The 25,720-nt window shown below is 40.6% G+C and overlaps 1 protein-coding gene across 1 annotated transcript in view; it reads right to left on the bottom strand.

Moving 5' to 3' along the window:
- The window catches only part of KCNH5 (potassium voltage-gated channel subfamily H member 5), a 163,105-nt gene that overhangs the window by 108,433 nt on the left and 28,952 nt on the right, over positions 1 to 25,720 (bottom strand). Inside the window, exons 5-6 of the mRNA XM_050336758.1 lie at positions 15,348 to 15,463; positions 11,373 to 11,765 (exon numbers count right to left, since the gene is read on the bottom strand). Of these exons, the coding sequence (XP_050192715.1) occupies positions 11,373 to 11,765; positions 15,348 to 15,463 (509 nt within the window). The remainder of the gene's footprint in view (positions 1 to 11,372; positions 11,766 to 15,347; positions 15,464 to 25,720) is intronic.

A 25,720-nucleotide genomic window follows, 5' to 3' on the forward strand; every position in this document is an offset into this window, starting at 1 on the left:
GACACTCAGAGGGACCACTCTTTCTTTTAAAATTACCTCAATCTTGCCATTTCACCCCCTAGATGTTACCACATTGTCAAACTTCAGTCTTCCAGGATAAAAGAAGTGTCTACATCCAGCTAAACTTTTCTGACCACAAGACTGAGAGAGATTTTTCCTGCAGTTGCAATACACACCGTGGGAACAGACCTCTGCACCTCCAGCAAAAACAGGGAGCAAAGTTCTTCCTGCACTTAATGAATCCCTGATAAGCCAGGCAATAGGAAAGATGAAGCAGTCAAAGTCGTGTTATACAGGGGTCAAGAGCCAAACATGCAAGAGGGTGAAGGGAACATTGTCACCAGAGGAAAATGGAGGTTAACAAGGGCAGGAAATCATTTGAGTCCAGAATGATTCTGCCAGAGATGTCTCTGAAACCAGGGAAGAGAGGATGGAGTCTATTCTACACTAAAGGAGCAGAATAGCAGAGCTATGTATTTGTAAGATCTAGAAAAAGATTTCATCAGCTGGTTAATTCCTAATCTAGTAAGTCTTTTCTGCAGTAGGAAATTATTGTATAAATGTTTTTAAAAAGGAAAATAAAAACAAAACCAGCCATTAGTTTCAACCATCTAAATATACAAAAATCTGCTTAAACCTCAAAATTAAATCCCAGTAAGCTGAAATGGTAAATCATGCATAACTTTTTCTTTCTACTATGAAACAATGTGTTTTTAACTCTAGGCACTTTTTCAATTAGATTTCACTCCACGATTTTTTATTTATTTGTTGTTAGCTGTGGGTACATATGCAGCAGCAACAACAGAAAAAATGAAATACGCATTGTAAACATGTTCTAAAACTGAAATCCTCTGAGCTTTGAAAATGGGGATAGGTAGTGCATCATTCAACAGAAAACACTGTCTCAGAAAAGGTCAGAGAAAATAATAAAAAAAAATTCACTATGTTTTGATGTTCAGCCTATTGTGGCTTTTAAGAATTTATGGAGTGGCAAAGAACCAGATCTTGGAACCTTTCTATGAAATGTAGGGTGTGTTGCCACTGCAGTCAAAGGCTGATTGCAGCATATACAGACCTTAAGCTGAATTTAAGCTAATGTGCTTAGAGGTGCTGGGCACAAGCAATTACAGCAACCTCCATCCAGCAAAACCAGCCATTAAAGGGATCAAATCCGCTGAGGAGTTTGCACCCAGGCTGAGCAAGAGCAAAATGGCTCTGTGTAAGCTGAGCCTGAGCACACCTGCACATGCCACGGCCACACCACAGCTGAGCTCTAACCACCCATCCTCCTGGAGTGGGATTCAGATCACATAATAGTGCAACCTGATGGCAAACCATCCTGTCTATATGAATAGCTCAGACTTCCTCCCTGGTGAGTGAAGAGTGGGGCATGTCAGAGGAGTGATTCACCCAATCCATCTCAGACAGCTGGGGATGGGATGAATCACCTCAGGGAGCTGCCTCTCTCTCTCCCCTCCCAGTGAATACAAAGAAGCTGAAGGCTATCGCTTACACAGCTTCTCTGAGGAGAAATTAAACCCATCCTTAGAAAGCAGGAGAGTCTGGATCTGGGCAGCAATCAAACCTGTATTTTGTTATGACAGAGACAGATATTACAGAGCACTGCCTCACAATGTGAGACTTATCTTCCTCCAGATGAGGGTGGAGAATAAATGCTATTTAATAATAACAGGCTGAGATTTTCTGCAGATGCAATAGCATGCTTATTTCTTCATTCAGTAGCCAATTACTTCACATCAAGTGATGCCACACTATCTTTAGTTCTAACTGCATTTTGCAGAAGTCTGCATTGGCTTGAAGAAGGAATTGAATCCATTCATTAAAAAAAAAAAATTAACAATCACAAAGTAAACTGGACTGGGGTTCTTACTCTCAAAAGGGTGAGAGCTGATAAATTATAAAAGATAGTCTATTGAACTATAGACAGTAATAAGTGAAGACAACTGGACCATGAGAGATAGAAGAGCCAGACACCTGGCAGCAGAGGACACCTGGAATGTCCTTACACCAAAAGGTACAAAAGATCCAGAGAACATACCTCACAGAAGGGGAAAAACTTGTAAAGCTGGGCATCAGTTATAAATGTGTAAATAATCACACAGAGGAAGGAAACAGAAGCAGAGAAACGACAATATATGAGAAATAAAAAATTGATCAACAGAAAACTACACCTTAGAAACTAAAAGGAATAACAATAAACTGTGAATTGCCACATGTCAGATTGAACTTTTCATTGTAAAGAGCATTAAAAAAAATACCCAAAGATTCTTCACACTCAAAAAATAAAAATAAAAATAAAAAAAATAAAAATAAGAAAAAATTTTTCAAGCTGCAGTGAAGTAAAAATAATCCAGGCTTGCACTAAAAATTAAATTAATCCTTTGCATTAGTTTCCAGAGATGATGTTGATGTTTGCTAGAAAAGCTAATGCATCAAGAAAGAAATAAACAGATACATTACCTGAACAAATGTTAAGGGAAAGAGTAATTAGAAACTTTGAGATAAATCAAAATGCAATCAGAGAAGCAACAGGTTTGTTAAGCTTAGGCTAGCTGGGATATATCCACATTTTCCTGACAGCTTTCTCTGATAACACAGTCCATTTTCTAACTAAAAGAAATGCAGTATTTCAGTAACACAAGGAGTGAAAATATTAGGAAACACAGAGAAAAGAGAGACCACAACTGGAATTCTAAGATGACTGAGGAACTTGTGGAAAGGAAGGCCAAATGGAAACCATAAAAAGTAAGTCTAGCAGGGATTACAAGTGGTGACTCTCAGTGATTTTGCCAGTTCCTTAGTGAAAAAAAAACATAAATAGTATATGGTCACAAAATCTGCTGCTGACCTTTGGAACACACTCAGTACAAAGAATAACCACGTGGGAATAAAGGAAAGTGTGATAAAGCCTAACAACATAGAGTCTCAAGGCACCTATTACAGGGCAAATTAACAAAAAATTCTACAGCTACAAAGATCTTTAAACGAAGATTACTGAGAAAAAGAATATTTGGGTATATGGGTTAATCCCACAGTGACTAAGAGCAATCAGTGAGCTGCACTCACAGAAGAGGTTAATACAGCTCCAGGACAGATCAGTTGAGTGTTTCCACCATCAAGAGGAAAAGCCAAACCCCAATTACAAAGCAAAGATGAATTCTCCTCCTGGAGTAATATGCACAGCTCTGCCCTAAAGAGATGTATTTGAACTTAACTTCCTGCAGAGAGAGGCAGCTGGAATGGCCAAGAAAACATAAAAATCATAAAATTTCATAAATGAGGTGTCTAGACAAGATCAGCTTGCTCAGATTAAGGAAAGGAAAATAGGCATGTTTATGCAGGGGAGGGGCAATGACTACTCTTTCTAAGCACATTGAGGAGACAAACATGAGGGAGGGAAAAATAGTTAGCCAAGGATGCTGGCACAGGGACAAATGCATAAACTGCAAATTAAGAGAGATTTGTTAGACAACATGAGGAAAGGCAGATTTTGACCAATTTATGGGATTCATGACACAGTGAGCTTGCTCACTAAGGCTGATGACTCAGAGACTCGAAAGGACCCTGTGAGTTTTACACCTATTATTTTTCTCTGCTTTTGTTTTTGTCTTTTGAAAAACTCAAGTGAGGCAAATACAGTCTCAAGGCGAGGATGCATCTCACCTCAGCCTAAACTAAGCTGTGGAGGGGTCTGGATCTGAGCTAGTCACAGTAGTGTCATTACAGCCAAGGGTGAGAAATGGATGTTTTAGAGCAGGGTGACTCCTCAGACCAACTTTGGAAATGCATCCTGGAATACAAGGAGCCATGCCCCAAACGTGCCTGAATCTCCTTGTAGACTATGTCTGGCCCTGTGTTTCATCAGGTGAATCCCATGTGTAGTGCATTTTGAAATACTTTATTTAAAGATGAATGGGCGAAATTTTCATTACCTCTCTCTCAGCAGAAGTAATTACACACACACACACACAGAGAAAATCACACAAACAAATCATTCAGCTGATTCTGTGCAGTCAAGCTACAGCTCAGCATTTGCTATTGAAGCAGTGGAAAAGGCAGGATTTGTGTAAACCTGGGGCAATCTTCACCAAACAGTGAAGATTTACAGTGTATGCCACCACTGATGGCATACAATGTAAAAGAAAACAAAGTGCCTACAGATTTTGGGAATTACTGAGACGGTGAGCCTTGCCAACATAAGCAGGTGAGCCTGCAGGGACATAACTAGAAATTCCTATTCTGTGCAGTGCAGGAGGAGTATCCAGGAGGATGCACAGGCTGTTTGAAATGTAACCAGCAAATCATTCCCAAAAGAAATTTTTGAGCTTAGCTACTTTAATTGAGCTTAGGTCTAAAATCCCTGGTTAGCTCCTTAATGCTGCTTTACTGGAGTTAATGTTAAAATAAATCTTTCAGTATGTATCAGAAACCTTTCTTTTTTTGGTAAACAATTAATATAACAAAGTTGCATGGTTACAAATCAAAATGTGGGAACGAGCAAAATAAAAAAGCAACATTTCTGATTTTATCACCACTTTAAGAAGAGAATTTAGGGTTATGTTCAATTATGTAAAAACACATGGAAGTAAAGGGCTTTGCTTCTTCTGCACAAGCTCTCTAGATCCTGGGTCCAGATATAAGCAGAGCCCACTTAATACTTGCCCCTGCACCACTGGAAGGAATGGGAGTAGTGACTGCACTGAGCACAAAATTGAGTCCTTACATCAAAATAAAAACAAGTAGGTTTTCTCGTGCATTCTCTGGAAGTATCTCTAAATTTATTGCTTGAGATTTATTTATTTTTGTCCATGAGGACTGAGGAGATTTCCTTTTCTTTTCCCCTCTAATAAAAATGTCAATAAGCTGTAGCATTATAAATAAACTTCTAGTGAACTCTTTATGGCACAGCTACACAATGCAATACATTTCAAACAGTAAATAACTGAGGTTATAAGAGGAAGGGTGATTTCAAAATATTTTCTTCTCATTTGAAGTTAAGTCATCTTGCACTATTTGTTAGTACATGAGTGTGCCCCAGCAGGGAAAAAGAGACGATATAATAAAATCTGATAATTTTCACTTACTTAGGGAAGGTGAAACGGGAGGAAGAGGAAGGTGTGTCACATCGGTTGGGACAGCTCCTGAGCAGGATACTGAACTTATCTGATCATTTAATGCCAGCAACAACCTAACAATTTCCTATACCAATACAGGAATAAAAAGAGAAGAAATACCTGGAGAGAGTAACCTGAGCTACAAAGTCTCTGCAAGTACTTCTGGAGCTGCACGTACCCTGGACATCAAGGGACAGATGTAACACCAACACAGAGCTGAACAAAATAAACACTCACATCAAGTTACAAGGCTGTCTCTCTAGTAAAACTCTGCTAATTCTGACATTAGCCATGCAGTTGGTGTCTCCGAGGCTGCACCTTGGCTCCATTTTGCAGTTGCCTGTCCCTAAGCCTGTGACTCTCTTGCTCCCACTGAAGGCTGCATTTAGCAGTTGGTAACGTGGATTTGTGCTACTCCCATCAGCATTATTTCAGTGGGTATCTGACCAGATTACTCCTCTCCTTTGTAAGCCTTCTCCTCCTCTGTGGGTAAAGAGATCACACAGGACTCAAAGCTTCCCTTGAAAGTACTCCACACACAACTGGCCCTATTGGACTCTACCAGTTAATACAGCTCTGACTAAAGATTTAACTTAAATGCCTTGTACCCAACATCTGCTTCTCAGTAACATATACACCATGATAAAAAAAAAAAAAAAAAAAAAAAAAAAAAAAAAAAGGGTGTGGGGGGGGAAAGACCACTGGGACATAAAATTGCAGCTCAGTTTGCCATAATCCACGTGAGAGTGATGCAGCACGAGGCTACCAGGTAACACCCATCTCATGGGACAGCCCTGCGTGCCCTCCCACCACCCCCTACATCGACTCCAGCTCAGGTCCTTCCTTTCAGAAGTTGCCCTTCACATCATGAAGACATTCTTGTGTCTCCACAGGGGAACCTGCAGAAATACCCCACACCTTGTAGAGCATTAAAATAGCTGGATAATTAAGTAAAAAAAAAAATTAACAGTTGATTAATTAATTAAACAGTGGCAGAACTTTAATAGAACCTTAGCTTGAACAAAAGAAGAAAAAAAAAAAGAAAAAAAAGAAAAAAAAAAGAAAAGTGGTTCAATTCTGCAAGTTAGGAGTAATAGGGGGAAATAAGTGACAGGATTGAATATGGTTGACCATCTATATAATTTATGCCTACAGTGGATATGTTTATATTTGGATACCATAGCCATGCCACTTTATTATTATATTGTGGTTCCTTGCACACTACAACAGAATGACAGTATCCTTCATATTTAATTGTCTTCTGACAGCATAACAAAGGGGAAAATGCCAGGTCCTAGGCTCAGTGCCTCTGTTGTTACATTGCTAAGAGTTTTCACCATAGTTTAATGCTTGGCTCCAGCTGGGATTTAGTTCTGGGAATTATTTTGTCCATGTCAGCCACCTAGATTTCAAAAAGGTAGCAAGCCAGGGACTGTATTTCAGAGCCAAAGCCACATTATTGAAACACATCAATTTATCTTCACCTTGCATATGCCACTCACTCTGGGGCCCTTAAACCCTCCTTCAAATACCTCCTGAAAAGGGAATGTTTGCAGTAAAGCACTGCAGATGTGAGTATGGCTACAGTAGCTGTATCAGCTTTTATTTGCTTTCAATTTACAGACATTGCTATTTTGGTTGCTATTAATTGCAGAGATACAAAGAAGTTTCTGCCACTGCTGAAATAGATCGATTATAATAATTAAAAGAAAATTACAACCAAAAGAACCCTATGCCTTAATATGCCTTGCAAAGATGACTAAATTTTAAAGGCTACTGGGTCATGCAATCTTAAATTATTAAACAACAGGCAGAGAACTTTGGTTTTAGGTCATTTAAATTTCTCTAACTTCCACTTCCAGCCGTTGGCTCACAAAAAGTAATTTTTGCAGAAAGGATGATATTTTATACAACTCATTTGAAAACCATCTATTTGGTTATCTGTATGTACCACCCTGACATCCATTCTTCACAGCATGTGACATGCTATTTTATGACCACATTTCTGGTAGAGATGAGAACAAGCTTTTAGGTTTTGTTTCATGACAAACTCAGAAATTCATAAATCTCAGTAAAAATTCAGGGGGAAAAAAAACCAGACAAAAACAAAAACACAAAACAAAATTATGTGTTTCCAAGTAGTAAAAGAGGCTTTTTCAGCTGAATTTAATACTTCATTTGTGAAAGCATTTTCCATTTGGCCAAAAGCTTGTCCATCCACCTATGGTGGAGAATATTTACTTAATATATTTATGTACAGAAGCTCAAAAGCAGTGCTCAGCAGCACTGTACCAGCGTGTCTGTACCTGAGTGTGGGTACCTGAGGTCCTTCCAGCTCCAGGAACTCTCCCAATTGCATGGCTCCATGTGAGGACAAGAGCCAAACACCTGCACAACATCCTGTTTTCCTGATGCAAACTGATGTATTTGGTCCCAAAGGGAGTTGTAGCATGATTTGACCATATCTGATCAGCGTCCACAGGCACACTGTAAACTCATTTTCTGGCAATTTCAGCAAAATGTGATTCTGGTAATTGGGACTTATATGAAAAAAATGGCTTTTGGCAGCCCAGACTGACATGGGACTGAAATCTTTGGATCCAAACACCATTACCAAAACCCATTACTCCAAAATCTTGTGTCTTTTTTCCTTTTTTTTTTTTTTTTTTAAGTAAAAAACAGACAGACAGTCACTTCTGGATTAAATATGAAGTTTCAGAGAACTCTTTTACTTAAAAATAAATAAAAACCAACCTAGTTTCAGAGATTTTGAGCACACAGTCTCCATTCTGGTTCATACCTTGAAAATTGGCTGGACTCCTCACTATGTATTATAGTGTCCCCTCTCACACTTCTATATATGAAAGGTTTTCTGTATGGCTTTGTTTTAGCCAGAATGTATTTCAGTACAGGTAATGCTTCTCAATTAGAAGAGATGTCATGCATTTTTCTGATTTCTAGGACTATCATCCCACCAATTCTCCTAAATAAAGTAAGTATCCCACTAAGGATTCCATTTTCACTCTCGTAGCTCATTTTTCTCCAGTCTATTTTACCTTGTTCTCCTACCCTTTCAATACCACTTAGCCACTTAATTCCTCGTCCATCACATCAACTTAGATATCACTCTCTGCTGTGCAAGGTATATCTCATTATCTTGCCTTTCCCCCTCCTTGTCACACATCCCAAACCCACTGAGCACACTCCAATAGCCCAGCTTTGTAACTCCAGGCCTGGAAACCTACACCTCTAATTCTGCCTCAAATCATCTTAATACCTGCCACTTCTCAATTTGTGTGCCACAATCCTTTCCATCAAATCCTCCTGCCAAGGCTCTGACATCCACTGAACAACAAAATAAGTTTGATTTGCAGTCATGTTTGCCTCAGGTGGGAATTTCACAAGAATCCAGCCTTGGCCTAACGTTGTCCTTGATGGAAACAACACCATGATGGAAATGACATTGTTCTTATTCTGGCCCAGACTGGCTGCATTCGAAGAATTACAACCCTCAGTAAAAAAGCATACATTTCCTTTTTTCAAATTCCAGGGTTTTTTTAATCTTTGGGTTTTTTCTCCTTAATTTTGGCATTATGAATAGCACTCTGGTGCTCAAGGCATCTTAATCCACTTCAAGCACCTGTATGACACAGAGCAGTCTGCATCTACAACGGAGAGATACAAACCCAAACTTCCTTGGCTGTATCCTTCCTTACAAGAGGTCTGCCCATAGGGAGGAAAAGAAATCCCCTGTAATGGTATTCCCCCCTTTTCATCTAGTCCCTTAACAACTCAAAAAAACCCAACATTTGATGCTTTATATGGAAAAATGAAGGATGGAGATGGGATAAATTAGGGAAATTTGGAAAGTCTCCTTCCACTCAGCTGGCTTTTAGGGCTATTGTCTCTGATTTGGGTCCATCCCTCAACACCACAACAAAAACTCAGAGCGCCAGGACCTGACCCCAAGTTCTTTACTGCTAAACTCTGATTTTCTGTAACTTTATCTGAAATGCCACAATCACCGATTTGAATGCTATAGATGTCCTTACCTAACACCCAGGGCCAAGATAGAGAGCTAAAACCTACCAAAACCAAGAGCTAAAAGAACTCTTTCTTCTGCTTGCTTTAAGAAGGGTATGCCCAGCTTCTAATGAGAAACTCTCCTTTTTAATCAGAGCATCTCTTCCAAATTAAGATTATCAATTTCCTTATTCTTGACCTATGAACAGTGTATGAACACACTGCTGCTGGGGAGGCCAGAAATTTAAATCCCAGACAATAAGTACCAGTTAAAATAAATGTTAAAAACCAAATTAAGATATAGAGCATTAATAACTACAAACACCCAGAGCACACCAACCAGCTCAAAAGTCTTAAATGTCACAAATTAAAACCTATCACCAAAAAATAAAAATAAAAAAACTCCTTTGGAAGACAGGGAAAAGGGGAAATTTTGACCCAAGGATGAAAGACTGGCTGTTTACGTACCTGTTTCAAAATCAATTCTTTTCAGGCACTAGGGAAAACTGGAGTTGGTGGGGTTTGAAATCAAGGACATAAGCAGTTAAAAGCCAGTGTCTGCTGGAGGCTGCAAAGCCGTAACACACTGTTTCATGACACACAAATGTTACTCTTGGTTCTCTTATCAAAAAGTAGTTAATATCTCATTTGTTTGAAGGCAGATAACAGCAGCTCTAGGATCACTGGAGACCATGATATCTTGCTATTGTTATTACGTTTTGGTTAAAGTTTGCCACTTCAAGTGTATCTCAGTTATAATGCACTATGCCAGTGATTCTCTTCCCTGTCACAAATACTGCAGATGGTTTCTTTCCCACCTATATGTTAGAGGAAGAGGTTAAGCTCACCATTTAAATCTGTATTGCTTGGGCATAGAAATTTTCTGTTTGTTTTACAAATTAAAGAACAAAAAACTGGAGATAACACTGTGTTTTTATAAAAATAAAGTTCCTCTGAGTCTCAAATTGGTTATCTAATAAATCTGTATTATCTTTACAACCTTTATAATACCACCTTCTTACCCAGCCTGACTGTACAACCTGCTTTCAGATGGGCAGCCCTCATATGATGTTGAATTTAAGCTGCAAGTATTATCACTTCTGTCATATTTGCTATAAATAAAATGGAACAATGTCAAAAGATGGTACTCAGCACAGAGACAGGAATGGAATTTTAAAGGAGCTCTACAAAATTTACAGCAAATTCTGCATTAAAAAATAAGAATGTAGATTTCATATAGTGAGGATATATAACTGCTGAATTTGAGAATTACAAAAACAAACAAACAAACAAAACACTAAACGTTGTTCTGAGAAAAAACTGTTACGATGTTAAAAAATATCAGTGGCTTTTTCATCTGTTTGTGGCCCTAAAGATAAAAGGCTCTAGAGAAAAATTAAAACAAGTCCTAATGCCATTATAGTTGCATTTTAATAATGAATTTCTCTACACTGAGTCGTGCATGCATTATTTGTCGTAGTTATTGTATTCTCTATTAGCTCAGGCTGCAAGCTCGATTTCATAAATGTTAACACATTTAGCAGTTAAAAAGCTTTAATTCAGCATCCATTTAAGATATTTATGTTTTCTCTCCTCAAACAGTTTCTAAAATTCCAGCAGTAGCTGAAGAACCGTTTAAAAAAAGAAAAAACAATAAAAACCAAACCAGAAATGCATCTCCCTCCAAATCAGACATTTAAAGTGAAATCAGATTTTAAAAAAATAATTACAGCCTTGTTCAAGGGCAGAATTTAAAAAATGCTCATTCAGAGCCATTCTGGTTTTGTATAAGTCAATGGCAAATTTGCCACCAGCTTCAGCCAGAGCAGATACAGAATTGTAATTGTTTACATCAAGCCCTGCAATGGAGTAGGACTGCTGGGTACGAGCTGAAAAGGAAGGCTCTGACAGGGCACAATCCCGACTGGTCCAGCCCATTTTGACATGGACTTGTACCAATGCTTTTGGATGAGAAGCAAGCAATTCTAAACCCCATAGCATTGAAATAAACACCCACACATGGTACTGAAATCATAAGACACCTCTTCTCCAACACAGGAATGTCTTGTAGGTAAAGCCCAGCAGCTTAAGGCCATCCCTGCTTATTTGCACAGAGCATGAGTTGCCTCTTTTTGCTGCCAGCTGCCTGGGAACATGCTTCTAAATTAATCCCTAATTAAAACAATCCTTTTGAGACAGACTAAAATTACTTACCTCATCCACATTCTCAAAGGCATTGATGATGTCATATGGTAAACAGGACAGAAGATCAATCACAAACCACGTTTTCAGGTAGTTCATCCGTATGAGTTTGGGATCAGATATAACCTCTCCACCGGGGCCAACAAAGGTCGTGTGAAAGTTCAAAACAATGTCAACCAGAAAAATAACATCCACGACACTGTCCAGCACGAGCCAGGCAATGTTGTTCTGTTTTGTCTTGAAGGACACGTTATATGGAACCATAATTGCTGTGTAGAAGGTTAGAATTAAGATGACCCAGTCCCAAGTGGTCTTAAAAGCACAATAGTGTAGTATAATGTGTGGTGGAGTCTTTGGAGCTTCTTGCTTGTACTGAGGAAGAATATCAGATCCCAGCTGGAGAACCTGTAAAAGACAGAGAAGCAAATGCTACTGTTCTCAACAAATATGATCCAATAAGGGGTCTTACGGATTTCTGTGAGGAGCAGAACAAAGACGGGACTGTGTTCGTTGGACACTGCGAGTCAACCCACAGTTTTTAAATTGTCTGATTTATTTAGAATGTGTGGAGGCAGCTATCACTCAATGAATAGCAGCAGCACGGCATCTAAGGATACTCCTGCAAAAAGGGAGGTGGAGGTCTCTGCAGGTGGACTGAGGGGAAACCATGCCAACAGCAAGGGAGGAGAGGTTCCACAGACAGGTTATGGGTACTGCCATACCAGCTGTGCTCTGCACGTTATGAAGATAGAATCATAGAACAGTTCAGGCTGGAAGGGACCTTAAAGATCATCTATCTCCAACCCTCCTGCAATGGACAGGGAATCTACGACCAGACCAAGTTGCTCCAAGGCCCATTCAACCTGGCCTTGAACACTTCCAGGTGTGGGGCATCTACAACTTCTCTGGGCAACCAGTTTGACTGCCCCACCACCCTCAGAGTAAAAGATTTCTTCCTAACATTTAATCTAAACATGAGCATTCATATCTGGAAGCATTACAAGACTAATTCTTTGTGCCTGACCTCTTTTTTAAACCACTGTTGAGCCAGAGCAACACCCTATCAAAGGTGAACCAGATTCCAGCCTTGCTGGCTGACCTCCTAAAATGAAGCATTTTGTGTGCACAGCTCCTGCCCTAACACCCTGGTGGCAATATTATGCTTCCTTCTTATTTTCTTCAAAAAGTTGCTGCTCTTACAAGCTCAATATCACTAGAGGGTTCTCTTTTATTTCCTGTAATTAATTCTTATTTTTTGCACAGGACTATAATCTCCTGTATGCTCACTGTTGGAAAATGTGGAACTGGAAACACTGCAAAGGAACCAAGCCAAATTCACTTAAGACATTCCTCCCAGTTGATCTAATTACCTCTTATCTCAGTCCAACACAAGAAACAAAAGCACAAAGGAATGCACACGTGGCAATATATATTGCTCTGACAACTGAAAGATCCACGTGTATTTTGGAACTAATAACACCTTTTACATTTGGGGATCTCAAGTCTCTATAGGATAAAATAAATAATTATGGCAACTTTAAAACCCCTTTTAGCCCTACACCTGTCCCACATTCAAGCTGATGTACTGTATTTCCAGGGAGAGCTGGATTGCAAACAGCAGTCTTATACGTGTGAAACTGATAAAAGGCTGGATGCTTCCTTGATGAAGAGGAGTAAATGGCTCTGAATAAACTGTACAACTGCTAAGAATATGAACTCAAGTACCACAGATGCAGATTCTCCATTAATTCTTTGCAGTCTTGTTTTTTAGATGTTTTTTAAGAGAAAGCTGTTACTGAAAACAGACAGTAAAAGTCTGGCTCTGCTGAAAATCTGTTCTTCAGAAATCACCAAGGGGCAACAACAGCAGCCTCTCTCATTCTTTGCCAGGGGATGTGGCCTCCCAACTTGTCTCATCTGGGCCAAGTCAGGCTGTACCCTGAAGAGATGCAAACGTGCTTCTGCCTACCTATTCCCACCCTCCCTAAGGTCATATTTAGCAATCACGATCTGCGAGGAAAGCCAGTTAAGTTGATACAACGAAAAACTAACTTGGTACATTAGTTAGCCATTTGTTTTCTGCAGAGTCAGTTCAATTGCATAAATTTACCTCATGGCCAGAAAAGCACAAGAACCTCTACTCAGGCAGCAGTGGGAGTGCAGAAGAGACCCCCAGGAGCCCATGGCTGCTCCCACTGCCAACACCAGCCCCACTGTAGCACAAAGCCGTGTGTTGACCTCCAGCTGAAGGGCAACACACAGCAAACAGTGTAGTCCCATTGGCACTTGTCAGAGATCCTCACAGATGCCAAACCCCTGGTGAGACCCATAAAAATATCAGCCTCTGGGTGTCCCCTCCCCAGGGACTGGGACAGACTCACTGACAGCACTTCTACACTCCTATAACCACCCCAACAGGCAAAGCTGGCCACTGTGGCACACTGAACTCACTGGTGGATCCGTGGGTTTTCCCCTGGAAATAAAGCAATGATCAATACAGCCATTTTTTTTCAAAGCAGCCTTCGTGAAAATCCACGAAAGTTCTTTCAAAGCCAAAATTTTCCCCTACACAAAACACGCCATTTTGGCTTTGCCTCATAATCTTTTCGTTATCTTCAGTTATCTCTTTGGACCCATCAGTGTTCAACACTTTGATGATAAATCAGACCTGGGACTTCTCTCCTTGGTTTCTCCAGATCTATTTGTTCCCTGCCTTGTTCACTGGGGCAGGAGATGGAAACATCCTCACTATAGCTGGAATAATAAGCTACTTAGGGCTCAAGCCGAATGCGATTAACATATGCTTGATAGTTCCCTGTGCCTCTGATGGTGGAGTGCTTAGGAGTTCCCATGATACTGTAAAAGCATAATTATTATTCTTAACATAATATCATGCTGAGTTTGACACGGTGAGTGGGTGGCAAGTGGCTGTGGAGACCACTGAACTATAATGATTATTTCTTTCATGCTGCATGAATTTTTAATTTTAAATCACTAAAGAATACACAATATCTTGTTAGTCAGCTGCATTCACCACAGACTCTCTGAATTATTCCTGTGTATAGCTAATGTAAATGGCTGATAACTGTTAAGCCTGATAAAGGGGAGCAGTGTGCTCTGCAAGGGGTGAGCTACAGAGATAATGCTCCTCTTCACATTTGAGTTGGTATTATCAAAGTTCAATAAAACTAGAAAGGCAATGAAAAAAAAACCCACAAAAATATTTAAAGCAGCAACCAGTTCTAAGCATCGAACAAAGGACAAACTGTCTGGCACAAGTTGACTAGGGCTGTCATTTTCAGTAGCCCATATATTTTGACCATATATTTTTGACCCATTTATTTTTCATTACCAATGGACATGAAGATGAAGGCAGTACCTCTGTTTCATCAGTTAACCTGAAGGTATTCACTTGTTGCACCATCTGCACTGTTAAGGAGATGTTTGCAACCTGCCAAAGAGGTTCATTCATCAGTTCTGATGACAAAAACGATGAGCAAAATACTGCAGGAATGACTTCGCAAGAAAGTCGAGACTGGGGTAGGTACACAGTCCATGTGCCTGTACAACCCCAGGGACCCAGACAGGGATGCTTCCAGAGAGGTTTCTCTAACAATCCCATTTCCCTGGGAGACTAAGCAACCATCCACAGGACTCAAGGACATCAAGCCTGGTTCCACATGGAGGAACAGCACACTGTGCACTCAAAGTTGAGGAACAACCAGAAAATGGAGGATTGCATGCACAGAAACAGGATCATGTAAGTAATAGCGACCTATGGAGAATGTTTCTGTGACCTGTCCCAGAAACTTGGCCTTGGCACGTAGTGGTGCTTTAGGATGAGCAGAGGAGAGGCTGAAAAAATCAGAGTCGGGAAATATTTTCCTCTGAAAACGGTATTTATCAATGGGAATCAGGATGGGTTTTTTTCCCCCCCAGTCTCTTCCTGCTTTAGGAAGGGAGCAGGCTGGTGTCCATCCCACTTACTTCAGCTAAGCGGGAGTGCTTGTGCACCACCTCAGCCTTGTTCATGGGGGTCAGCTGCTGCAGCACACTCCGGCTGTTCGTCAGGGCCCGTGTCAGCCGAGCAAACTTGGTCCAGCCTGCGGGAGAGAAGGAAACCACGTCACAAGTACTCGGAACTCACTCAGCGCTAGTAAATCTCCTTCGCGTCCGCTGATACGAAGTCTCAGACTTGAACAGTTTCTCTACATTGCTGCACGGAGCAGCTCCAGGCTCTGGGCTTAGAGACCTTGACAAAGAGGTAGAAATACTGCTCCTTCCAGGCAAACACGGGTGAATGTGAGCGAAATCACTGCATGCTTTACTCTGCCTGCTAGAGACATTATATTAGAGGGATCACATCGTGCTTTCAGTCTTCTGGGGACTTAACTCTGCTGCTGAAATCTAACTCAGCCACTGAACTTAAAGCAAATGCCTCCCAGGTCTGCAAATCCTGCTGGAGGAAAATCCTCTCCAGCTATGGAAAGGCTCCTACTGACTCAGGACCACTGGAGCAGCCCCCAAAAGTGTGACCCTTAAGTCTTCACTGTTTCTGCTTCAGACTAAAACAAAAGGAATCATTAAGCCTTTAAAGGCATATTAGGAACTTGATTTTAAATGGCATTAAGAAATACATCTAGCTATTACACTGATGATAAACAGCTGCTTTAATTGCAGGTTGAGACCCACACACTGGGCTGTCCCAGGGGAACCTTTTTCTGCAGCATTCAGCAGTGAGCAGAGTTTGTTACTGACAGCAACACCAACCCAGGAATGTTTCATCACATCAGTCCTGCTGGAAAAACACCCCAACGTGACAACTGGCGTGAACGTGCCAATGGATGGAGTAGATGGGTGGTAGCAAAGAAAATGCCTGGGGTTTAAGCAGTGTAGCACCTCAGTGTTAAGCAGGAAAACTGAAAATCCAGGTATGTGCAGGAAGGAAACATCTCCCCAAGGACACTGAAGGAGACGATCAACATTCAGTTTAGCAAGGTGTAATGTCATTTTTTTTAATAGAGAAGTGTGGATAAAATACCAAACAAGTTATAGACAGGAAATGGCTTCAGGAGAAGATTTTACTTTTATTTAGCATGAATGCTGAGTAGCTGAAAATTGGGGAAATATTAATATCTGAGAAAGGAAACACAACATTTCTGTCTTAGCTAGGTTTAGTTTTAAATGCCTGCTGTCTGATAGGAGTCAGAGACTTAGAAAGTTAGGGGAAGCCTGGGGAAGATAAAATGCAGAGCAAGGAACAGAGAAGACAATAAAACCTCAGGAAGAAAAATAATGTAAGATTTGACTTTGTCATTTACCACACAGATACCACATTCACGCAAATGTAAATCCATTGTTCATCATTTAGGAATCAGAACAGTCCAAAATACCATGGTACGCCACCAGCACAGCACAAACATTTGTGTCTGGCTATTTATACATGACCTCAAAAATGCACATAAAAAATTCACTGGGAAAAGGTAAAAAATAGAAGCATTTTATTAACTTTTGAAATGTAAACTTTAAATGTGAGCTTCAAATATGCCTCACGCTTCTGCAGCTTACAAGGATATTCAATTAGGAGTATGCACTGTCTGTATTAAACAAGGTCAAGGGAGACTACAGTGATCTCAGTATGAACTACTAATTTCTAGAAGAAATCCCTGTGCTTCTCTTTTTGCTAATTGTCTCTAAAACTGCTACAAGCTTTAAGACAGAAGTCATAACTGTTCTTTATCTTTCTTAACCAGCAATTTCAAAGAGCAAGTGAGCATGGTAACAGCATTGTGACAGCTCTGCCCGAACTCTGCCCAATTTCTAGTAATTGCTGGAGGCCACGGTGCACCCAGGTGATTTCTTTTGGCACTCTGCAATCACACAGCAAAAACCAGGGAAAAAGAGCAGTTCTCCTCTGGGAAGGTGTTCACCCACTTCCCTGGGTAGGTACTTAAACACACATGCACACACTCACTGTCCTCTTCCCCTGGAAAGACACTTCCCTGTGGTCTGTGAGGACAAATTTGGGCCAGTCTCCAAGCCTCAGTCTGTCATCCTGCTTCACAGAGTGGATATGAGAGTGATGGAAAAATGCTCAGCAAAGCCAAAAACACCACAGACAAAGGGCTGGATGCAGTCCCGATCTGTCACATCTCAGTGTTGTCAGCTACTCCAGCTCTTGACAGGAACCTCATCATGTTCAGCAAGGAAAAGTGCAAAGCCTTGTACCTTAGGAGGTACAAACTCACGCACCAATATATGCTGGGGGACACCCACATGGAAACTGGTTTGATAGAAAAGGACTTGTAGGTCCTGGGGAACCAGATTGAACATGTTTGTGCTGGAAAGAAAGGGAGAGGTATCCTTGGCTGAATTAGACAAAATACTGCCAGCAGGTCAAGGAAGGTGATCCTTGATGCAGATTTAGAGAAGAGTCAGGGGCTGGCAATGATAGGAGATGGTTTCATGTACTCTCTAGAAATCCTTTCCCGTGGTGCTTTGCAGGCTGAGAGATACCACTCACAAAAATAAGGGGTTTAAAATGCCTCTCTTCTTATAAAAGCAAAACCAGTAAGAAATCCCTCGTCACCGTTTTAGCATCTGTCCTGCATTAACCACAAATACAGAATGCGTGGGGAAGATAGGGAAGGCAGAGCTGGAGCAGTAAGATGCAAACCAAACAACAGCAATCATTTTGCTGTAAAAATAAAAGAAAGGAAAAACTATGACTTTTCCAAATCCTCCCTTACCACTTTGGTGAGATCATCAATGTCAGGTGAAAGAAAGAAGCCACACATTTTAGCATTCAAGGTTACCACTCTGCTCATCTGGTCTGACCTCTTCTTTTCATAGGACAAACCATTTCATCGTGTCCTTTCTCCATCAAGACCAAAGCTTTGCTTTGTGCCAGAGCAGACCTTTTGCAAAAGCCCTTCCAGTCTCATTTAGAGACTTCACATTCTCACTCTTCTTTCAGCCCTGTGAAGTCCACGATTCTGTACGTTAGAAGCACAGAATACACTGACATGACGTTTTTTCTAATTCAGCACAAAGTCCAGCATTATTTTACCTGCTCCAATCTATATCTATCCATCTGCAATAGTGTGGAAAAAAAATAAATGCCCAGTTCTTTTGTTTCCTATTTACAATCCAAGAGAATAAAAAACATAGCAGCAGCAAGATGCTGCGGTACGAGTGGGAAGGTGAAAATGTATACAGGCTGCCTCGTGTCTGAAATAATCTGTACAGGGTACATTTCTCTGTTTCTTGACCTTGTAGACTGGATAAGTTCAGAATTATATTTAAAACCAATGTGTACATTTAAACAGACCAGGGAAAATTTGCATAGCTGCCTACTGCTGCCGATGTTTCTTCAAACGATTCTCTCCTTTCTTTTCCTCTATAGAGAGAGACTTGAAAAGAATGATAATTTTATCTCCTGTATTAGTGACCGCCTGTCCTCACAGATATTTTCAGTCTGGAAGGAGTAAAGAAGTTGCACAAATAGCAGGTGTAAGGAAGGGGGGGGAGGGGAACCTACTCGTGAGAAAAAGCAGCATTTCTGATGCTCTCCTCAGCTCGGCTGGAATTGCGTCTTTCTTCCACAGCCCCACTTGAAAAATAACACCTTGAACTTGCACCATTGCGCTCAGATTCTTGGGAAAAAAAGCATCATCATCAGATCACACACCAGATCAGGCCAGCAGCTGCTCCTCCTGACAAGAAGTGAAACTCAGTATTTCAGACAAAGATGTTAACTACCTCAAATGGAAAATTCTGGAATAGCATACACATACAATGATTGTTTCCTCTAGTTCTCCTTAATTACTTTCCCTTTTGTGGACAAAGCAAGAAGCACCTGTACCCCTGCTTTAAAAAAAACCTCATGATCTGCATTTATTCTTTTGCTCTAACACAATGGTCTCTTAAACAGGAGCCTAGCAAAATATTTCCCTGTTCTTGTCCATTACTCAAAACAAAACTCCTGCATTCCTAATAAATTGAAGATGAAGATTTAACAAGCCCACAGAGTTAACAGAATAGGACATGAAGAAGGCAGCCATGCTGATATCCATGGACTAAGCTATTCTCTGCCTTGGCTCAGCTGTTAGGTTGCCCTGCCAAGCATGCAACTTTCTTCTTCCTCCATGCAATTTAGACACAATTAACTATTTTACATCCACAAGATATTTCCCAAGTCTCTTGCTCTAATTAGGACTGCCAATTTGACAATACTCTGACTGTGGGGCTAACTGAGCTGGAGGTGACTTGGTGGCATACTTTATACAATGGCTGAGCCAAAGGTTTCTCTGAACAGAAGAAAAAACAGGAGTACTAAATCAATTTTAAAAAATAAATAGATATTTCTTTCAAATCTTGGATGCTGTGACATGAGTTGAAGCTGTTAATGTTGTGACAGGATGCCTGGGGGAGTGCAGGAGCACAGAAGGGAGGTAGGTAATAGTCAAGTGAAGCAGACAGAGCACCCAAACACCTCCTTAGGGGAGGAAAAGCTTTCCCACATGGGCCTTAGGTACTCATTCAGCCGCTCCCTAGATATAGACACCACTACAGAAATTACATGGTGCCTGAGGGGCAGGTTAGAACGGTATTTCCAGGTTAGAACTTCATCCTATTGTCCCTCCACCATCAGCGAGTCCTTGCAGTGTGTGGCAGGGCATAAAAAGAACCAGTGAATATACAAACATAAAAAAGCTGTCCAAAGAAACTGCAGCAAGGCGGGCTTCTGCAAGCAGAAGAGATGGTGGAAGGGGTGGGGCAGAATCACAGAATCATTTAGGTTGGAAAATACCTCTAAGACTCTTTCCTAAAGGCTATCTACAGACCAAACCTTTAAATCCCTCTGTTTCCTCCCAAGGTCACAAAACAGAGAATTGGTTAGACTTCACCCAAAACTGAGTTTTCTGAAAGTGCTCCCACATGCATCAAGGAGCAGGTCCTGGTGCCCATCACATAGGAACACTCCTGCCCAGAGGATGGGTCAGATCTGGGCAGTTCCTTCTACTGGGAAAGTTTCTGCCCAGGCACGGGCTGATGAGCAAAAAAGGACTTTGGCTCTTTTGGTCCACTAGTGCTTAAGCCACTTTCCCTGAGCAAACCTCAGCAGTCAATAGGCCCACCCATTGCCTTCACAGATAACAGCAAATATTTTCAAATATAACTGTGTGCTAGTCAGAAAACCCTTCAAAGTCTCACCATAATTTAATTAGGAATTGAAAAATCACAGTCTCTCTAACAGGATTTGTGTACAGTTGCAAATACAAATCTAACTACCCAGCTAACAGCCACACTGGAAACCAAAGATTTAGTTCATAAAATATATTATGTTATTTTAAAGCTAAATTCTTACAACAGAGTTTATGAAGAGTTTAAAATCTCAAGGTGAGATGTTAATGTTCTTTATAGTGCACTTGCTCTGAAAAACCCAGGCATGGCTAGTTCCCCTTAATAAAGCATTAGTGTAGCTCTACTGGATTGCAATTAACCTTTTTGTCAAGGTTTGTCTGGTCCTAAAAGGATCAGAAATAATGATGACTTTTAAATCAGTATAACAGGAAACTATCCCATACCTTAGACTGCAGTGAAAACACTCGGGTTAAGAATTATATTCTGTGTGAAAAATAATTGCAGAGTGCAATTACAGCAGTGCTCATCTTGATTCCTGCCTGCAGGGGTGTGGGAAACACCTCCAGCCCATGGAAAGGTTGTTCTCCTCTCAGTGTGAAGCACGAAACAGTTAATATGCAGAATGCTTAAATAATATACAATTTATGACATACTCACAAAAGCTAACACTGCTCAGAGTTAGATAGTAGGGAATTCCTTGGTAACATGGATCATCCTTTGGCATAAATAGTTAGCATGTACAAATCCCAACTATTTGTAGACACTCAGACAGTAAAATCATTACAGTACCTGGCTGTTTGCTCTTTACTGCAGGTAAAGTATGGCTGAAAGAGTTCATTGTCTCTTTGTAAAACTTAATCATCCGGGGTTTGGTTTGTCAGAGAGAGAGAGGGATAAATGGGACTCTTGAATATACAGCATAACAGTCAAACAAAGCTCAATCACTCCCACGATGCAGTAAAAGTATTTCTGGACTGAGATTCTATTCAAATGTAATTCGAAATATTGGGATAAATTTCCTGGATAGAAATTCTGTGCGTTCCACTGCCCGATAACGAACTGCACTCTTGGGATAATTTTTACATCCAACCTCCTTTATTGCTCAATGTTGTCTTCCCAGTTACCATCCTGAAACTGTTGGGGAGTTCAACGTGGATGAAGAACTAATGGGTAATCTTGGGCATATCACTTTACCTCCCTGAGCTTCAGTTTTCTTCTCCTTAAAGTGAAGATAATGCTAATGACCTACTTTGCAAGCCATTTTGAGATCTACTGATACGAAGTACTAAGATTTATATGCCTCTAGACTACATTATAGTAGAATACAATATATTTTTAAGTTTAATTCTCACAATATATTTTTAAATTTAATTCTCACACAGCTGCAAATTTATGGTGCCCAACTTCTTAGATTTCACTTTTCTGCAATTAAAGCTAAGCTTTATACACACAGGGCCACTAAGGACTTACTTCCCTTAAGTGCAAATTTTGGGAAGAAGGGAAAAAAAAAGAAATGTCAGTCAACTAGCTTTGAGGAGTTGGTCAGATAGCAAAATGGTGCCATTCAATGGTCAAAAAAAAGGAATACACCAGCCAAAGTCTAGGGATCAAAAGGAAGGCAGTAGTCTAGAAATGAAAAAGCAGCATACAATGAAGACACAGGGATGGAAAAAAGAGGGAACAAGTAAATTGGTGAATCAGAAATTATGGTTTATGGGAATGGACATGGAAAAGCTAAAGAAATATGGGGAAAAATTTTCACCAGCTAGATTTATTAAAGTAATAATGAAGTTTTTAAAGAATTTACAGAGTACAATCAGAAAGCTTCTGCACCCATATGCAGAAAGGGCAAACAGGATGACCCAAGTAATTAGAGGTGATGCAGCTTGATCTCAGTGCCAGGCAAAACGACAGAAAAACCAATCTGAGTTTCAATATGTTTAATAAAACAGAAAAGGAAAGGAACGTAGTGAAGATCTGTCAGTAAGGAAAGATGTAAAATGCCCCACCAGTGCTAATTTCATTATTTTATAAGAGTATAAATTTGGTTCAGGAAGACAGCCAAACACCTTGACAGAACAAGCTGCAAGCCAAATGCAGATGATGTGCACTGGAGAGGCACGAGCCTGGGCAGCTCCCTGCACCAGAGCTGCCTTGCTGGGGTTGGGCTGGGCAGCAACGTGGACCACTGACCTGATGACAATCTCAGTGGCTGCTCTTGGTTTGCTCCCACCTGCAGCCAAGGACCCACCAGCTCCCAAATCAGCACAATCACAGTGCTCATCCTATCACATCACCTCCTCCTGGTGCTGCATTTGAATCACCCGAGAGACAGACTGGCCAAAACCTCTTGTTTGGGGTAATCTGCTCTGAATTGACACTGTGTGACACTCTCAACAAGACGCTGAGGCTACACTGGTCAGTAAATTACAGGTTAAATGGATGAAGAACTCTCTACTTGGCAAGTATCAAACATGGAGCAGTGGAAAATAGTAAAAAATTATTACTGAGAGCCTTCTGGACCCCAGTGGCCAAGTATGCTTCTATTCAGTGCTTTTCTCTATGATCTGAAAGTCCTTATAAAATGACTGATAAAATGCCAGAGGACAGGAAGATCAGAGGAATGCTAAACAGCAGTGAGGGCAATCACAAAGGACGATGTGCTTGATAACTGGGCATGTCCCACTAAAATATGTTTTAAATTAAAAATAGATAGTGAGGCAATATCAATGCAAACTGCATCTCCAGCACAGGGGGTGGGTGGGGGGAAGGTCCCTAGCAAAGAAAAGTTCTGAAAAGGATCCAAAGATCTTGGTAGATGAGCAATTCAGCATGTGCTTTCCTTTGGCAAAAGGTTACCTCTTCCTTGTATATATAACAGCAGGAATCAGGCTTGGTGATGCTGAGCAATGGGCAATACTGAGGAATTAGCTGGGAGCCCACCCAGCCACAGTACTGGCTGCAGAAAGTGACTGGGGACCTGGGAGACTGAAATCCAGGCCAGCACAGCTTCATCCCCACTGCTGGGTTAAAGGGCAGCTAAAATATCCATATGTATCTGCCACCACCAGACCTCCAAATTCAGTCTAGACAGAGGTTTAAGGAGCTGAACTCATTTACTTTATCAAAAGAAGGCGGAGTGATGACTTGATTATACATGTAAATGCCTTAATGGGACTTTCTTAATACAGTGGAAAAAATGCATAAGAAGATGCCACTGCAAGAAGCTAAATTCAGGTTAATTTAAATATGGTGATTCTTTAAAGCCTAAAGTGTAACGGAAAAGCAAGAAAAATATTAAGTAATGTCATGGATCCTCAGCCTCTTTAGAATTCTAAATCAATACTGGATGCTTGTCTGGAGGGGATGGTTTAGTTACACACAAGTACACGGGTTCAGCAGAAGAGCAACTTAGTGAAGTGTAATGCCGTGTGATATACAGATTAGACTTTTAAACTCTACTGCATTTATACTCATTATTTTACATATTGCTGAGGAGTATTCAGTTTTCTACATAGGAAGTGTATCCCTCTACAAACAGCTACTGCTTTAAAGATCAGTTTCCAGTTTAACTCAGCCTCTCACAGGGTTAGGTTTTATTTCAATGGGATTTCTTTTTCATTGCACATTAAACTTAAAGAAATTTTCAGACAGTTAATGTGCATTTTGGGTTACTGATGGAGCACATGACGGGCTTCAAAGGCAATATCAGATTCAGAAAAGTATTTGATTTCTGTGAAGGAAACTAAACAGCCCTGGATATGGAAACTCCCTCTTCTTCATCACAGTGGGTCTCCAACAGCAGCAAAGTAAGAAAGGATGGGGGGCAGGGGGGAGAAAATATGCCTTGGAGCATCCCTCCTAAAAATTTCCTCCTAATGAGGAAACAACTATCTCTTCATGACTATTTGTGCACTGTCTGCAGAAAGTGCCACCAGCATGTCACTGAAGACAATAACAGGCATGCTTGTCCTGCAGAAATAGGAAAAAAGCAACCTTGGAAGGTTTTCCTGGTTACTGGAAACCTGTGCCTATCCAAAATGAATGGTTTCAAATACCAAGAGAGTATATCTCAGCATCTTTCCTCTGAGTTGTCTATCCTTGACACTGAAACCCCACCTGGGAAATGACCACTTCTCTTGTCAGCCCCCTCAAAGTCCTTTCTCATAGGTCAGGCGTCCCTGGATGCTAATCTAGACCCAGGAGAGAAAGGAGAGATGCAGGTGATCTCCCTGAAGACACTGGGGAGTGAAACTGCTGATCTGAGCAAAAGGAAAGAGCATGAGAACAAGTGGGTCTCTATAGTACTCTGAGAGCCTTGTCATTACAGCCATGGAAAAGTGCAATAAAAACACATTAAGGATATCCAAATTGTGACCTACTAAATTACTGTGATGGATTACTGTCAAGGTGATGTACTCAACAGGGTACACTGTGCTTTAGCTAAAGGTAGAAACCTCATTTTCATGCTCTTATCCCTCCACCTACTTCTTCTATTATCATCAGGATTGATACCCCCTCAAGGAAAAAAGTTCCCATGTGCAACTAGTTATATATGCTTAATAATTTGCACTTATTAAAGTTAAAAAAGGATCAGAATTATAGGCTTAGCAAGGATTAGCAAGCATAAGTCCGTATTTCTGCAACTACTACACTTTTTATAGCCCTGTCACACTCCGAGATAGAGTTGTATCATTATATAGAGTTATATAACCATAAAGAGTTATATCACTGGAAGCATTATAGCATTGTCCCAGACAGTCTTGATTATCAAAGTCTGGCTCTATCGAGTGAGAAAGATAAAAAAAATGAAAAGAAAAAAGGCAACTTCAGGGTCCTGCTGTGACATCTCCTGATCCCATCTGTTAACAGCACACGGTCCTGAGTTGTAGGGGCCTCAATGACACAACTTCGCATCCTAATTCAACATCCCATCAGTATTCTCCAGAACTTCCCAATCACTCCAGAGGTGACAAGCCTGGTATTTCCCTCAAAAGAGACTCACAATAACCAGTGAGAATCCTAGACCAAAAAAAAAAAATCCAAGTTTGCCTAGAGGCCACATTTTTTCTTCACTGATGGTAACAAAGGGAATAAAACCAATGCACAACTAGGTGAAACTCCACTAATAGCCCAAAAAAAGCTAGAAGTTTTTTTTCTATCCCTAAACTTTCTGTACAATATAATCTACAGCACTCCTGGCTTCAAACAGT

The sequence above is a fragment of the Myiozetetes cayanensis genome, unplaced genomic scaffold, assembly GCF_022539395.1.
Source record: "Myiozetetes cayanensis isolate MyiCay16 unplaced genomic scaffold, myiCay2020 scf6-25, whole genome shotgun sequence".
Lineage (NCBI taxonomy): Eukaryota > Metazoa > Chordata > Aves > Passeriformes > Tyrannidae > Myiozetetes > Myiozetetes cayanensis.